Source organism: Phoca vitulina, unplaced genomic scaffold (genome assembly GCF_004348235.1).
Source record: "Phoca vitulina isolate PV1807 unplaced genomic scaffold, GSC_HSeal_1.0 scaffold82, whole genome shotgun sequence".
Lineage (NCBI taxonomy): Eukaryota > Metazoa > Chordata > Mammalia > Carnivora > Phocidae > Phoca > Phoca vitulina.
In genome coordinates, this window is record NW_022589785.1 from 3,581,458 (window position 1) to 3,596,619 (window position 15,162).

Here is a 15,162-nt window from a genome sequence, read left to right on the forward strand (position 1 = left end):
CCATCCTGCAAGTCCCTTCAGGGAGAGAGCCAGACCCCCACCCCAGGCACTTACCCACCAATGTTGCCACCCATCTGCTCACTTGAGGAGCCAGGCAGGCCCCATCCCCACTTAGAAGGGGAGACCGAGGTCTCGATAGAGACTCACACCCGGGCTCCTGCCTCGAAGCTGGCCGGTGCCTGGCCCCTACACCCTGCCCTCGGCTCCCCGGCCCAGCCCTCGGAGGCCGGACTCGCACCGTCTGCTCTTCTTGATCTCCCATCAGGCTCCTAGCTTACAGAGCTTCCTGCAGCAGCAGGCTCAGCTGGAGCTCCTGGCCAGACGAGTCACCCTGCTGGAAGCCATCATCTGGCCAGGTAACGGCAGGGTGGGCAGGTAGGGGCGGTCCCTTCCAGGAAGGGCCCAGGGACACAGAAGTCACCTCCCACTGGTGGCCCTAGGCCAGCAGACACTCCTTCTCTAGTCCTTCCGGCCAGCCAGCAGACAGACAGACGGGGCCTGACACCTTGTGTCTGACACACAGTGTCAGACAGACCTAGTCCTGTTGTCGGGGAGTGTAGGGTGCAGGGGCACGGGGGTCACCCTGGAACTGTTAAACCTGGGGTGAGGAACGCCACGGTGGAGTGAGTGCTATGAGAGCACAGAAGTGCCCCAGCCCCAGGCTGGGGTGTGTGGGGGAGGGCATCTCAGGGAGGGCTTCCTGGAGGAGGTATCCTCTAAATGAACCTGAAAGGCAAGGACGAGCAGGAGTAAACAGGCAGAGGACAGCACGAGCCAAAGCCAAGAGGCTAGACTGTTCTGTGAGGTTGCGAGGGAGTGACAGCTGAGGCTAGAGAACCTGGCAGGCCCCAGTTTGAGAAGGCTCTTGAAGGGAGGTAGAAGGCATGGAAGGAGATTAGACACCAAGTGGGCAGCACCCCTCCCGGTGCCTGGCTTTTCATGGTGGGGCTAAGGAGGGTTCTCCCCATTAAACCCGAGCCTGTGGGTGGCCGTGGAGAGAGGCAGGGATTGGCCGCCCTCAGGGCTGAGCTCCAGTCCTCACCTACCCACGGAGAGTCCTGTGTGGACAAAGGCCTGGAGGCTGGAAGAGGCCCCCACGGCCGCCCTCCTCCCACCTCCAGCCGCCCCATCTCACAGCCCAACCCTAGTACATCAGTGCACAAAGGCCTCGGACATCATGTCCAACTTCACATCTATTTTACAGACTAGGAAACTGAGTCCCCGAGCAGGAAGGAGGGCCAGGATGACAGCCAAGCCTCCTTCATTCAGCAAAACTGTAGGGCACACCTACTGAGTGCCAGTTCAGGGTGGCCACTCTGGGCCCATCAAGTGAGGGGGAATCCTCAGGGTCTACAGAGATGTGGGCCATGGGGGACAGGAGCACCAAAGGATGTGAGTGAGCGGCAATCCCCTCCGGCTGCAGCGTGGAGAAGCCTTCCTGGCAGAGGGGACACTTGCGTTGGGTCACGGAAGATCCCTGTGAGTGTGTGAGCACAAGACAGAAAGGGCAGCCCTGACAGAGAGTCCTGTGTGGACAAAGGCCTGGAGGCTGGAAGGGTGTGTGGTAGGCTTCCCAAGCTCTTCCCACCTTGCCACGGGGCTTCTCTAACTTTTAGAAACATCAGTGGCCACCTTCCAGACCTCCTCCCCCTCTTACAGTTCAGGGCCCAAGGGCCAAATCCCAGGCTTTTTCAGGTGTCCCCCACCTCCTCTCGGGAGGGCAGGGAGAGGACCCAGAAGGGACACACTGTAGCCTTGGACCTGTGGCCCATCTCCACTTTAGTCACCTCTGTATCCAGCAGCCCAGGGAGGGAGTGCTGGTCACCTGAGAAGGGCCACGCCCCCTCGCTGTGGCCACCAGCCTGGGAGAGTGACCCCACAAGCCAGCTCGAGTTGTGGGCCTGGAAGGGGAGGGGAGGGGGAGGGGAGGGGGAGGGAAGCAGAGAAGAAGGAACTTTCCCCATTGTCCATTGTACACAGCAGGTGCTAACTAAAGACCCAGATTGGGCTCCCATGTTTAGGTTATAATCAGTAATGAGGAGATGGTAACAGCCATCACACATCCAGCCCACCGGGCTGGGGGATTTATATCCAGCCCTTGTAACAAGCTTGCTGGGTGGGTGACACCATGCCCATTTCACAGATGAAGAAACAGAAGTACAAAGAGCTCACGTGATTTCCTCAAGAGTCACAGCAATAGTAGTGGTGAGGCCAGGGATCCACCGTGGGTCTGTCCTCAAAAGCACTGGCTCTTTTTGCTCCATCAGCAAAAGTTCGTGGACACCTCTGCTCTGCCAGGCCCTGAGTGGGGCCCAGGGGAAACCAAGGGCCCTGAATCTGATTGTGTCAGAGTAGCATCTCATGACCAACTCACAGTGGCCAGGCCTGCAGGAGAGCTGGGTCAAAAACACACCTAGTGACCATAATAATCCAGCATGGGAAAACCACTTTCCACTCCTGGTCACCTTAAACCCTTACCACAGGGGTATGACATGGTGTTATCCCCATGTTGCTGATGAGGCTCAGAGATTCTGTGACTTGCCCAAGACCACATCATTGGTACATGGTGGGGCCAGGACTTGGCCCTAGCTGATGCTGGAGCCTGAGCTCCCTGATTTAGGGCATGAAATCTCCCTTGACTGTGACCACACACACCTGTCTGTCCCAGGGGCCCCAAATTTCAGCCCAGAGGTGTATGGGAGGCTGGGGCACACAGGGTCAGAGTGCTAGACAGCTAGGATTAGGAGGGTATAGCCCACTCCCCTGGCAGTGCTCCAGTGGGAAGCTGGTGCTCACCAGAGTCCAAGTGTCTGTCCTTTTGAACAGGACTTTGGAGGCTCAGCTAAGTCCCCCATCCTGGGGCTCTGCTCTTTGAGTGTTCCTCTCCCCCTGGAAAAATAGCCCATCCTGACCTACCTGACCTACTTATTTAACTTAGAGGGGGACCGAAGTGTTAGCGGCAGAAGACTTCTTGAAGGAGGTAGGCCTTGCTTGGGTGTTGAAGGATGAGTAAGAGTTTTCCAGGTGGCAAGAATGCCAATTATTTAGTTTCACTCTTGTGGGACAGCTCATTTCCAGGTTGGGGCCAAATTAGAACTAATTTCAATAATTACTGGAGTTGGCCAGGACCTCAGAGTACATCTGGAACTGTCCTTCCTGGTTTTAGAGATGAGACAGTTGAGGCCCTGGCAGAGACTAGACGTGCCCAAGGCTGTCAGTAGGTCAGTGGCAGAGCCTGGCCTTTCTAAACTCTTCCTCACCACACGTGGCCTCACCCGAGGAGAGGGGGAGAGTGAGTCTATTCCCTGACCTTAGCTTACCCAGCTATGAAACAGGGATGATTGAGGGCACGCCTCTGCCCCCAAAATGTGGGAAAGAACTACTTTTATGGAGCATTCGCTCCGTGCTAAGCATTTCAGAAACATGGCAGCTTCATTGATCCTTACTTGACGGAGAAAATCCAGTAGAGGCCCTGAGTGCTCTCACTGGGTGGGGAGCTGATAACTCCGGGGGGCAGAGGGGAGGCACTAACCAGCTTGCAAACACCCTTCTTTCTCACAGCTCTGCCTCCCAGACGCCAGGGCAGAGTGCACCTGGCAGAGTACCGAGCGCCCCAGCCCCCCGAGGGCCGAAGGGAGACGGGCACCTCGCACAGACCTCACTAACCCTGACTCTCTCCTTCCCTCCGGCAGAACCAGAGGGGTCGGGGGCAGGCCCTGCCGGCACAGGCACCCCCAGCCTCCTGCGGGGCAAGAGGGGAGGACACGCGGCCAACTACCGGATCGTGGCCCCCAGGAGCCACAGCGAGAGAGGCTGAGGGCGGGGGCGGCCCTAGGGGTACACCAGGCCAGGCTTCCCTTCCCAGCCTGGACTTGGCCAGCTGCCTCCAGGGACCGCCCATCCATATTTATTAATGTCCTCAGGGTCCCTTCTGCCACCTAGGCCTTTGGGATGGGCAAGTCTTGGTCCTGATTCCCCGTGCAAGCCTAATATGAAGCTGAGAAGGGACAGTGGACTGAGAGGGAGGGGCAGCCCAGGCAAGAGGTGAGGCCTCGCTCAGGGCCCTGGGCCTCCATCTCCCTCTGTGAAGTAGGATGATGCAGGCCTGCAGGGGATGGGGGGCAGGTTCGAGGCTTGCCACCCCCTCCTCCCCAGCCAAACCTCGGGGAGCCCACCGTACCCCTCCTCTCCTTGATTTCTGGTGCTGGGTCCCCACCCTGAGCTCAACAGGCAGGACACTGGGGATTCCTTGCATAGGTCCTGCCCCCCTGCAGCCCCCAGCCCCTCCCATGTCCCAGGTGGGGGTGGGGGCATGGAGAGGGAGGGGCCCCCTGGAGGTAGAGGTCTCCAGCCAATAAAGGCCCCCAGTCTGATGTCCTGATGTCCCACTGGCCTGGTCTCAGTGTGTGCTTAGATGGGGTGCGGCTGGGCTGGGCCAGGAGCCCCTTCCCTCTCCTAGGTGGCCTTCCCTGCCCACACACAACACGGGGCTGGGGGCGGGGGGGGGAGGTGTGTCTCCACACATCAAGGAGCTGTTCTGTAATGGGTCATTCCTTCACTGCGCATTCATTCATCCCTCCCCCCTGCTGCGAGCACAGGAGAGTCAGACAACAGCTGCCCCCAAGGAGGTCCAGGCTGAAAAATGACCTAGTCTTTATTCTGAACAGTACCAGCGTGGGGTGCCCGAGGGGTTCTCCCGCACCACACCGCGACTCTCGGGCAGACAGGGCTAGGGGGGACCAGGACCCTCAGGGTGAGCGGGCCCACCCCTCCCCTGCGTCACCAGGGCCTCAGTGCCCACCTCCCCGCCAACCAGCAGCGACACGGCACCCTCCACTCGGCCTGTGGCTGCCAGTGCCACCACCGCCTGCTCTGTGGGGAAGCCCATGCGCTCCAGCTGCTGCAGCCTGGGGGGCGGAGGGAGGGAACGTCAGGGCCACCTCCAGCCCCTGCCCCAGGGCGCCCCCCCGCCCCCCCGGGCCACCCGCCTTACCGCAGAGAGGAGACGGACGACTTAGGCAGCCATAGCGGGGTCTCAGAACACAGGGCTGGCCCGTCAAGGAGTGAGGCCTGGATCCCCTCCTGCAGCATCTGCTCATCCAGGGCTGCCCACAGCGGGGTCCCTGGGGGGAAGCTGGGCCCGGTCCAGGCCAGGCCCACCTCTGAGGAGCCCTCCCAGGTCGGCTGCACAGGCTCCAGGCCTGGTGGGCGCTGGGCCGAGCCTTCACCGCGGGACCAGAGGCTAGGGGAGGCCATGTAAGGAGGTCCAGGGGTGGGAGGCCTGGAGGGGCAGAAGCAGAAGAGGGCCTGACTGCCAGCCCCTGCCACAGCTTCTGCCAGCAGGGCCGGTGTCTTCAGTGTCGCGCTCACCTCACTCCGGCGGGATGGGTGATGGGCAGCTCGGCCCGGCCGCCTGGGGTAGGAAGGAGTCTGAGCGGCCAGCACCCGGCCAGGGCCCTGCACAGGATGCCCTCCTGCAGTGCTTGCAGCCGCCGGTCCGACAGCTCCAGCCACTGGAAGGCCCCGGCTGCGTCTGGCTGCCCAGGGCAGGGCGGCTGGTCAAGGAAAACCAAAACCAGCCAGCTGGGGGGGGGGGCCAGGAGAGATCCAAACTGCATGCCAGGCCCCGGGCCCAGTGTGTGCCAGCCATTCCCTTGTGTCTCCTCACCCTAGTCAGCTCTCGGGAAAAGTGGAGGCCCTCGGGAAAGGAACCCACCAGAAGCTACTCAGCATGTAATAGGCGAAGCCAGGTCTATCTCCCCACAAAAGCGGTCTCCCCCCCGTTTCAGCCACCCGCCCCCCCTCCCGCCTGCTCCGTCCCCAGAGCCCCGTGAGACTACTCAGGTCCGACTCAAGGCCCACCCTGGGGCCCACTGACACCGCCCCATTGCCCTCTGCCAGGGCGACATACTCCCCATGCCAGGATTCAGCCAGGTTCGGCAGCTGGTGTCTCCAGGCCCAAAAACACCACAGGGGGGTCAGCCTGCGCCCACTGTTCTCTCCAAAGGCACTGTTTCCCCCCAACAGGCATGAAGCATCTTTGAAGCAAAAGCCTGTATTTAATGCACCACAGGTGTTCCCCCTTTCAGCGCTGAGCCCCAGGCTCCCTCCCACCCTGGTCTTGTACTTCCTGCCTGGCCGGCTCTCTTTTTCACTTCTCTTCCCCTGATCCCCTCATCCTGCACATCGTACCTCAGATGCTACCCCCACTGGGGAGGGCCAGGTTGGGTGCCTGCTTGGGCCACCCCGGCCCCCCATGGGCTCCCCTTTAAATGGTAGTTGGCACCTCCCCCTGGTCATTGGCCCTGAGCACCCCCTGCCCGGAGCCTGGCTAGAGAACCCGGAGATGCTCCCGGAATGCGTCTGAGCCACTTCCCAACATTGTTGGGCCTGAGCCCCCTGTGCCACTTCCCTCCCGGCCACCCTGGGGGCCCAGCCACAGAACCCAGGTCCACACGGGCCCTGAGCCCCGGCAAAGGATACAGGCCAGGCCAGCAAGAAGGCCACAGAACAGCTGCAGGAAGGGTGGCTCGGAGCTGAGCAGTGGTGTCAAGGCGAGCAGCAGCCAGGGCAGGAGCCATGGTGGCAGGATCCCCTGGGGCTGGCGAGGGTGGTGACCCTGCCCGGCCAGCATGGCCAGGTGGACCGGCATGTAGCCGCAGCCGCCGGCTGCACTGGACACCCCAAGGCCCGCCAGCAGCACCCCCATGAGCCCGGCAGCCAGGGCGAGCAGGGCAGAGGCATGCAGGAACCGCAGCGTGCCCAGGTGGCACTCCTGCCACCAGCCCAGCGTGGGCAGGAGCAGCAGGCTCAGGAGCAGGCCGGGTAGGGCCGTGTGGCCCAGGGCGTGGGTCAGCAGCCGGTGCGCTGGGAGAGAGAAGGAGCTTATGTGCCGGGTTAGCGGCCCTAACCCCCAAGGCTGGCCCAGGTTGGCAATTACCCTCTGCAGGATGCCCGCTAAGCCAGCCTCCTCTCCCCAGGAGCCAAAGTGCCCACTTCGAGCACTTTAATTACTCATGAAGGGGACCAAGGGCTTCTAAATGCTGCGACTGCTCTCCTGCTGTGTTAACCAGAACAGGCCGGGCCCACCAGTCAGTCTTCCCAAGAGCAATCCGACTGTGGATGAGTCACTTAACGTTTGCTGGGAAGCAGGCACTCCACTGGGGTCACCCTTTAAACTCCCAGCACCTCCTCGACATTCTCATACTAAGCTGAAAGCCTTAGTTCTTATTTTAGGGAAAGCCACCAAAAAGGGAAGCCATCTGAATAGAATTCCTACTTACAGGCTCCCACCCCTCTGCTGGCCCCTCTGCCTGGGTGCTCTGCCCTCCCTGCTTGGCTGCGGATGAGCTGGGCACGCTCCTGTCCCAGGCCAACCTTCCCCCATGCACTGGGTCCTATCCCTGCTTGACCGGTGCAGGATGCATGGCGCTCCTGAGAGCCAGTCTCAGGCCCTAGAGCAAGCCTCCTGCCTCCTCCAAGGCCTAAGGGGCCAGCCCTCACCCTGCCAAGGCAGCAGCTCGGGGGCCAGGGCAAGGCTGGGGCCAGCCCCCACCAGCCACAGGCTGCTCAGGAGCAGCATCAGGACGGAGGAGGCTAGAGGCAGCGCCGGGGACGGTAGGCCAGGGGGGCCTCGGGCACGCATAGCGTGGCTGAAGGTGTCAAGGGTGGTCTTGAGGCTGTGTGCTAGGGGTAAAGGAAAACGATAACAACAGTTATTACTGCAATTTTTATCCAACTCCTTCCACCTACCCTCCTGATGGCCCCATTTTACAGAAGCAGAAACTGAAGCTGGAGAGGCAGGCCCAGCAACTCGCCCGTAGAGGAGCTCAGATCCTAACCACATGCTTAGCCATCTTGCCATCCCCTCCGCCTGTGTGTGAGGATGGGGAGGGGCTGAGCCAAAAGGGCTCTGAAGAAGAGCCTGGGGTGGGAGGCACAAGGCCAGGGAAGTTGAACTGGGGCTCTGGACTCCCAAAAAGAGGGGTGCAGCACCCCAGGGCAAACTCAGGGCCATCTCCAGCTTTCCTCTGCCTCCCTCCCCCCTGGAGCTGCAGACCAGCCACCTTCCTCACTCCTCCCCTCCACCGGGCCCAGCCTTAGAGCTCTAGGTGGACTCGGCTGCCCTTGACGAAGGGGGTGAGGCCAGCCAATGGGCAGGCAGATTAGGAAGGGGGTGAGACAGAAGGGCTGGAGGAGGGGCAGGAATCCCACACTCTGAGTACATACAAAGCGACACTGGACAGAGTCATCCCCTCCCTCCAGCTTTGAGCACAGCCCCTCTAGCCCTAGCCCCCCTTTTCACAGAAAGCTTCCAGGATCCCCTCCACTGCTCCCTGCTGTGCATCCCTGGACAAGTTTTCCATCCTCTGAGCCTCTCCTTCCTCATCTGTAAAATGGGGATTATGAAAGTCCTCTCCTCATAAGATGAGAAAAAGGAATGGACGAAGGCAGGACCCAGCCCACAGTTCCTGCTCGATAAACTGTAGCCATCCCAGCTGACTGTGGGAGGTAGAGGTAGCCACCAGCTAGTCCAACCAGGGGAGGCCTCAGCATGGAAGCAGCTGCTCCAGCCTAGCTGGTTCAAGCTCTGGCCCACAAGGCACAGGACTTGCTGAAGCCCCCTCGCCCCTGGCCAGGCCTGTGTCAAGACTCCCAGTGAGCTGATTTCATGAGGCAAGCAGCAGAATCCCAGAGAGACAGGAAGACTGTTTCCTCTGCTCCCTTGCCAAGGGCAACCTCAGCCTCAAAACCCACCTGTCAGTTTCCTGCTGGAAAAATGGAGAAAGCTCCTTGGCCTGCAATGTCCTTCCCTCCATCTCTCCAACAGGCAAACTCCTACTCACCCCCTTGAAGCCCAGTTCAAATGCCCCATCTCCTGCTTCATGGATCTTATGCTATCTAGTAAGCACAGCTTGGCCTGTCTTCCTGGGCAGGAAGTCTAGGCAGAGGGCAGGTGGGAGTGCCCTCCTCTTACTCATCCCCAAGTTCTCCATATGTGTTCACTGAGAAACTCTAGCTTGGCTCCAGGTCCCGCTGAAAGATTTGGGTGAGCCCTGCCCTTCCTTGGACCTGGGTACCTGCCTGGGGAGACTAGATTGAGTCCAGGAAGGCAGACAGATGCCAGCCTTGCCCAAAGCCAAGACACCCACTGAAAGCCTCCTCTTGCACCCTCAAAACCACCCGCCAATAGGCACTCTACAAGGCTGAAAGACTTGCCCATAGACAAACAGAACTGGAACTGGAACCCTCTGGGCCTCAATGTCTTCATCAATAAAATGGGGCTGTGCACCATCAGGCCCTGCCTACCTTACTGGGAATCTCGGAGGACAGAATGAGAAGACTAGGATGGGGTAGATTCTTCCGAGTGATAGAGTGGGGGTCCCAGGGTGTGGGTCGGACTCAGCTTTGTGACTTTAGGAAAAGTACCCAAATTCCTTGGGCCTCAGTTTCCCCTTCTGTAAAAACAAGGGTATTGGATGGGGGATTAAGATTAAAGGGCCTTCTCAACCTTGACCGTTACGGGGAGGGGGGAGGGGTTCTCGGGATCGGGCTCTACCTTCGGGGCCTCCCATCTACCCCACCCGCCTCCGCCCCCTTCCCCTCCCCCTCCGGCCCAGGCCACGTGTCCGGGGTACTCACTGCAGAGAGCGCCCCCCGCCCCCGGAATGCCGGGTGGGGCCCCTGGCTGGGAGTCGGGACTCCAGCTTCCCGGCAAGGCCCGAGAGCCCCAAGCCCATTCTGCCTGCACTCGGGCGCGTGACCCCGGCCGAGCCGCCGCGCCACCCCCTCCCCCGCCGCCCGCCGATTAGTCAGCAGTTGTTCTAGGCCCGGGTCCCTTCCCCCAGCCCTCCCGCCGGCCTCCGTGTCCCTCCAAGGCAGACTCTTCACAGACGGTCCCTAGAGCCAGCGGACGAAACCATTCCGAAGAGCTTAGCCTTGTACGGAGAATCTCTCCGGCTTGATACCAGTACCTGCTCACCGCCGCTCCGGACCCTTCTGTGCTATTTTGGCCCGCACGTCAAGTCCAGCGCCCTTTAGAGAGCATTAGGACAAGAGCTGCGGGCGGGAAGGACGAGAAATCTGTGGTTCTTCCCTCCTTCCCTCACCCCCGTGGCCTGGCCCGATGGTAGCGCCCGAGGTTGCGGGTTTCGCGCCTGCGCAGTGCGGCGCCAAGAGGGAAAGCGAGAGGGAGACGGACGTTGAGAGAACGAGAAGGAAGGAGAGAAAATGGCGTCCACGGGTGAGTGTGGTGGAACCGCGGTCGCGCCGGCTACTGCCGGGACGCCCAAATCTGGGGCCGCTCGTCAATAGGGGTGGCTGGGACGACTGAATGGAGCTGCCGAGAAGGGTGTGAGGTACCCGCCGCGGCCCGACGAGCTCGAGGGCCCGCGTTCTTCTCCCCTCCCCCCACCGGGAAGGCCGGTTCTGGAACCTTCCGGCGCCCCCGGCGCGCGAGTTGCAAGCGGCGGCGGGAGCGCGCGGGGCCTGCCGCGGTCTCCATTGTGTGGCGGCCGTCGGGCCCCGCGCACCCGGTCGCCCGCCACGTGGGCGGGGCCTGCGGCCTCCCGGGCCCCGCGTGGGGGTTGGGGGAGGGCTCGGCAAGGCCTCGAGCCCGGCACCCCTAAGCCGGAGGTGTTGGGGGGGTCGACGGCTGCTCGAGAAGCCGCAGCAACGCCGCTCCTCTGATTCTCCCCACCCCCTCCCATTTCCAGGGAGGCGGCTCAAGCCGGAGGGCGACTTTGCTTCGCCGAGAAGCGGGCGGGGGGGGGGGGGGGGGCAGCAAATAAAAACGGCATCGCGGGTTTGTGAGCCGAGGGGTGCCGACCTATGAGCGGGCGCCCCGTAATGGCCTGGTCGGCTGGGGCGTCCGGTGCGGCCGAGCTGCCCTCTCGGCGGGTTCCAGCCCCAAACCGAACTTCTGCCCGACAGGGTTTTGGGCGGAATGTGCTTCCCCCTTCAGCGCCCCCCAATCGGCGCCCCCACCCCCGGGCTTCTTCGTTTTTACTCTTATTAATCCCACCTCCTTTCCTCCCCAAAAAGCAATTAAGTGCTTCCCAGGGCCGTTTTTCAGCAAACGCCGAGGGAGATCCGTTGTATAAAACGACCAGCCCGGATCGCGAGACCAGAAATCCCTACCGAAAGAAAATTCTGGCCTCTTTGACCTAGGAGAAACAAAAGGCCCGAGTTGGCGTTTGAATTATGCTTAAGCAGTCGTCTCGCAAGTTTCTTCGCCTAGGTTAAGCCGGCAGGCTTGTTTATTTCGTGGTTTGCTAGAAGAGAGGGAAAGGAGACGCGTGCTGGACTTTGAAAGAAAACCCGGGGCGGGAGCTCGAATGTGATGATCTAGGGTGGTCTTGTATACGGCAGTTGTTTAATCTTGTAACCTAAACATCACTTGCAGTTCGCAGCCTGTTGGTGCACTAACCTGCGGTTATTGGTAGGGTGGGGCATTTTTTGCCTCCGGGGGTATTCTTAGGCCACCTAACACCGGACCTTAGAAGCGGTGGGAGAAGTCGAGGGAAGACCGGAAAAGCTCTGCGTCCTTCCGAGATTTAATTTGAAACGGGTCGAGAATCCAGCAACTTAAAGACAATTTAAGTCTTCCCGAGCTGTGTGATCAGTAAACAGGCAGGTAAATGCCGGCGGTTAGTGCCAAGGTTCAGAGTGCCCCTAGAAGTGAGGACTCTAAAACCACAGTCCAAGACACATCCTGGTGGGAAGTGGTTTCCGAAACGCAGGGCCCTTTCCACCTTCCTCTTCCTTGCAGTGTTTGAATTTTGGAAGGGAGAGTGCTACTCTGCCTTCCCTATTGAAGCTAGGGGAGTCAAAATGTGTATGGTGAAATTTTTGCGTGGCTGGACATGCCAGTTTCTTGGTTTAATTTGCTCACTGTTTATTGGAAATCTCCATGTACTATATTAGAATTACAGTTGTGTTACACATAGACACACAGTAGTATGCCAGCTGGAGGAACTTTGGGAAATCACATACTTATCTGGACTTTGGTTTCCTTTCCTTCAAAATGAAGGAGTGAGGCTAGATCTTTTTAAGAGCTTTTTGAGCCCTTAACCTCTTGACATTATAGCAAAGCTTTTGGTTCCCACAAATTGCCCCATACTGACTTTAACTCCTTATGTAGCTTGAAGCTCTAAATGTCTACTGTCGGGTAGTGAGTACTCTATAAAGTTTCTAAAAGCCACTACTTTAGGTAATGTTAGATGTTTTTTCTCTTCGTGTATGTTATGTATAGGAAAGTAGAGTATATGTCCAGTTTAACATAAAGAATTACAACGCAAACTCCTCTAAGTCACCACCAAGAAAGAGAACATTGCCAGCACTTTAGAGGCCCCTTGGATTACAGCCCCTTCTTCTCAACCTGTCCTGTATTTTTAGTGAAGTCTTCAGCTGCACATTTGGGGGTTAAAAACAAAGCATTACTGACTGCTAAAAAATCTAACCATTGTGTAAATAACATTTTTGAGTCCATACAATGTTTGTGAGTTGTAGGTAGATAACATAAGTTTTCAGGAAACAAATTTGCTACCTCCTTTAGCCCACCAGTATGGGACTAAATGGGTTGGTTTCACACGGATCTGAGATCATTCGTTGTTCCGTATCAGCTTTGCCAGTTTTCTGCTTTACATAACTGTTCTTGTGTAAAAGTCCTCTTGCAAAGTTGAACTTCCATGTCAGCAATTTAGAATCATTTCTCACGAGACACCTCAGCAAAACGTAGGTTGAAATATTTTTTGATGCTTCATTTGTCTGTTTTGTAAATGCCTCATGGAAGAAGTGATTTGCATTTACTTTTTATTTGGTACATAGAAAGCAAGAGTTGTAGTGCTATTGAAAATGCCTTAAGGTTTAACCTTAAAATGCCATTAGATTGTCTTAAATCAATTTGTTCATTATACAAAACCTTTAGGCAGTTAATTTGATAATGTTGATGAATCAGGGTTCTGAGTTAAGGATGTACAGAGGAAGGAAAGTAGTTAAGGTAGAGTGGTAGAAAGGTGAGCCTACTTTAAAAGATGGATTCAGCACAATGCTCTCAGGCCAGGTAGACTTTGAGGCAGGCTTTGGATAGAGTGGGGGCAGAAACCCCTCCCTGAAGAGCTGAGATGTCCATTGTTGCTTTCAAATGAGGGGCTACTTTCTGATTGGAAAAGAAAGGACCCTTTTGTTCAGCACTAATGGCAGTACTGTCTTCTAGCATAGAATAAGGTATGTATTTCTTGTGGAGAGCAAAGATTGGGTAGAATTTTTAAAAATATTTTTAAAGGGGCGCCTGGGTGGCTCACACGGTTAAGCGTCCGCCTTCGCCTCAGGTCATGATCTCAGGGTCCTGGGATTGAGCCCCTCATCCTGCTGAGCAAGGAGCCTGCTTCTCCCTCTGCCTGCTGCTTCCCCTGCTTGTACACACTCTCTCTCTGTCAAAAAAAATCTCGGGGCGCCTGGGTGGCTCAGTCCTTAAGCGTCTGCCTTCGGCTCAGGTCATGATCCCAGGGTCCTGGGGTTGAGCCCCACATGGGGCTCCCTGCTCAGCGGGAAGCCTGCTTCTCCCTCTCCCACTCCCCCCTGCTTGTGTTCCTGCTCTCACTCTCTCTCTGTGTGTCAAATAAATAAAATCTTTAAAAAAAAATAAATCCTTAAATTTTAAAATACATGTATGTTTAGTTCAGTAGTGCTGTGAAAACGTCACCATTTTATTTTCTGTTTGTTTTCACTACTTGTATAGACACCTCAGTGGACTAGTTTTTAGTCCTTTTTTGTGCATGTTTTACATTTCATATGAAAAGGGAAATTATAGGAAAGATTAGAAAGAGAAGAGAGAGGAAGAAAAGTAAAGTTGTGGGCCTTTTTTTTTTTTTAGTTGAAATCATTGTGAGTTTTAAAAAGATGTTGTTACCTAAAACCAAATTACTCCCAAAAAGATTACATGCTTTGTTCTCTGCCTTAACTCTGCTGCAATTTATGTTGTGTTTGGCTTTTGACTTACTGTAGAGATGTAGCCCTGATACAGTCAGGAAAGCCTTTAAAATACTGGATTGGGATGACTTTCTTTTTTGCCATTCCATGTCACAGCCCTGCTATGGAATTATGGTTCGTTTTCAAAATGCTGAAGTGAGGGGGTGATAGAAAAACGAGTTTTGGGGGAGATGTAGCTACTATTGTAACCAGTCTGATGTTAAACATTGTAATATTGTGGCATGCCTCATTTTTATATGAAGGTAAAACTTCTGTTGGTTCATCTTGTTTTCTGTTAGTCTTAGGATGATGATCATGTATTTGAAATGACAGCCTGCAGTTAAGGGGCCCGGGAAGGAATTGTGGTCATGGGAACCTTTAAAGTATCTGCCAAATCAGCTGATCTTGACCTCATTAGCTGGCACTATATTTCAAACTTTCTGAACTTTAACTGGCTTAGACTTATTTTTTTGGTTTGGTGTTAAGGGAGAAGAGATACTCATTCGGACCTGTGTTGGCCTGTACTTACTCTCTATAAACAGTTGAAAGAATTTATCTTCTTCCACCTGAATTCCTCCTCCCCTTTTTTTTTTCTTCTCCTTGTCTCTGCTGACTTCACATTATTTTCTCTCCCTTGTTTTCTCTAGATTACAGTACCTACAGCCAAGCGGCAGCCCAGCAGGGGTAAGTCAGTCTTTTTATAACAGTACTTTGGGTGTGATTGATTATAATGTTTTTAGAATACTAAGCCTCCTGGAGTTGTAGAGGATTTTGTAACGGAATCTGAATGTTCTATATTCAGTTCTTGCATTTAATTTCTCTTACAGCTACAGTGCATACACCGCCCAACCCACTCAAGGATATGCACAGACCACCCAGGTAATCTTTAAGATATTTGTATGTGGGTACGTCCCCAAACAAAATATTTCTGTCAGCCATTAAAACAATAGCTAGTACGGCTCTTTTTTAAAAATGAGGTAATAGAAAAGTATGACGTGCTTGTATATGTGCTGCTGAAGCGAGCACTGATGTGCTTGTAATCATAAAAGGACTCAGGCGTTTTAAACTTGCACAGTGGGAGTGCCATTATAAATGACACCATCCCCAAACTGGGAGTTGCTAGCTCTCCACACCTTTCTAGTATCATCTCTCAAGTTAAGTGCCTTGCTCAGTAATTGGTCCTTCTACATA

The 15,162-nt window shown here is 56.1% G+C and overlaps 3 protein-coding genes across 22 annotated transcripts in view; 2 read left to right on the forward strand and 1 right to left on the reverse strand.

Moving 5' to 3' along the window:
• The window catches only part of EMID1 (EMI domain containing 1), a 56,052-nt gene extending 51,647 nt beyond the window's left edge, over positions 1-4,405 (forward strand). For 3 of the 12 annotated variants that reach the window (XM_032394972.1, XM_032394973.1, XM_032394969.1), the window contains one exon: positions 3,693-4,405. In XM_032394972.1, the coding sequence (XP_032250863.1) occupies positions 3,693-3,914 (222 nt within the window). In that variant the 3' untranslated portion in view covers positions 3,915-4,405. The other 9 variants (XM_032394968.1, XM_032394975.1, XM_032394979.1 and 6 more) reach the window with 6 other exon arrangements.
• A 203-nt stretch (positions 4,406-4,608) lies between these two features.
• Positions 4,609-10,077, reverse strand: RHBDD3 (rhomboid domain containing 3). 5 transcript variants are annotated; one of them, XM_032394983.1, is made up of 7 exons: positions 9,643-9,883; positions 9,310-9,458; positions 7,504-7,686; positions 6,484-6,867; positions 5,371-5,533; positions 4,994-5,281; positions 4,610-4,907 (listed from the first exon to the last, which is right to left on the reverse strand). In XM_032394983.1, exons 3-7 carry the CDS (start codon positions 7,643-7,645, stop codon positions 4,730-4,732), a joined length of 1,155 nt encoding a protein of 384 aa, XP_032250874.1. In that variant the 5' UTR covers positions 7,646-7,686; positions 9,310-9,458; positions 9,643-9,883; the 3' UTR covers positions 4,610-4,729. The 5 variants fall into 5 exon arrangements, with proteins under 5 accessions (XP_032250871.1, XP_032250874.1, XP_032250873.1 ...); XM_032394982.1 differs by having other exon boundaries at positions 8,758-9,458; XM_032394980.1 differs by lacking the exon at positions 7,504-7,686 and having other exon boundaries at positions 4,609-4,907; positions 7,753-9,458.
• Positions 10,078-10,149: 72 nt separating this feature from the next.
• Positions 10,150-15,162, forward strand: part of EWSR1 (EWS RNA binding protein 1) — a 29,748-nt gene continuing 24,735 nt past the window's right edge. For all 5 annotated transcript variants that reach the window (XM_032394961.1, XM_032394962.1, XM_032394963.1 and 2 more), the window contains exons 1-3: positions 10,150-10,243; positions 14,619-14,655; positions 14,799-14,850. In XM_032394961.1, coding sequence (XP_032250852.1) covers positions 10,231-10,243; positions 14,619-14,655; positions 14,799-14,850 — 102 coding nt within the window. In that variant the 5' untranslated portion in view covers positions 10,150-10,230. The remainder of the gene's footprint in view (positions 10,244-14,618; positions 14,656-14,798; positions 14,851-15,162) is intronic.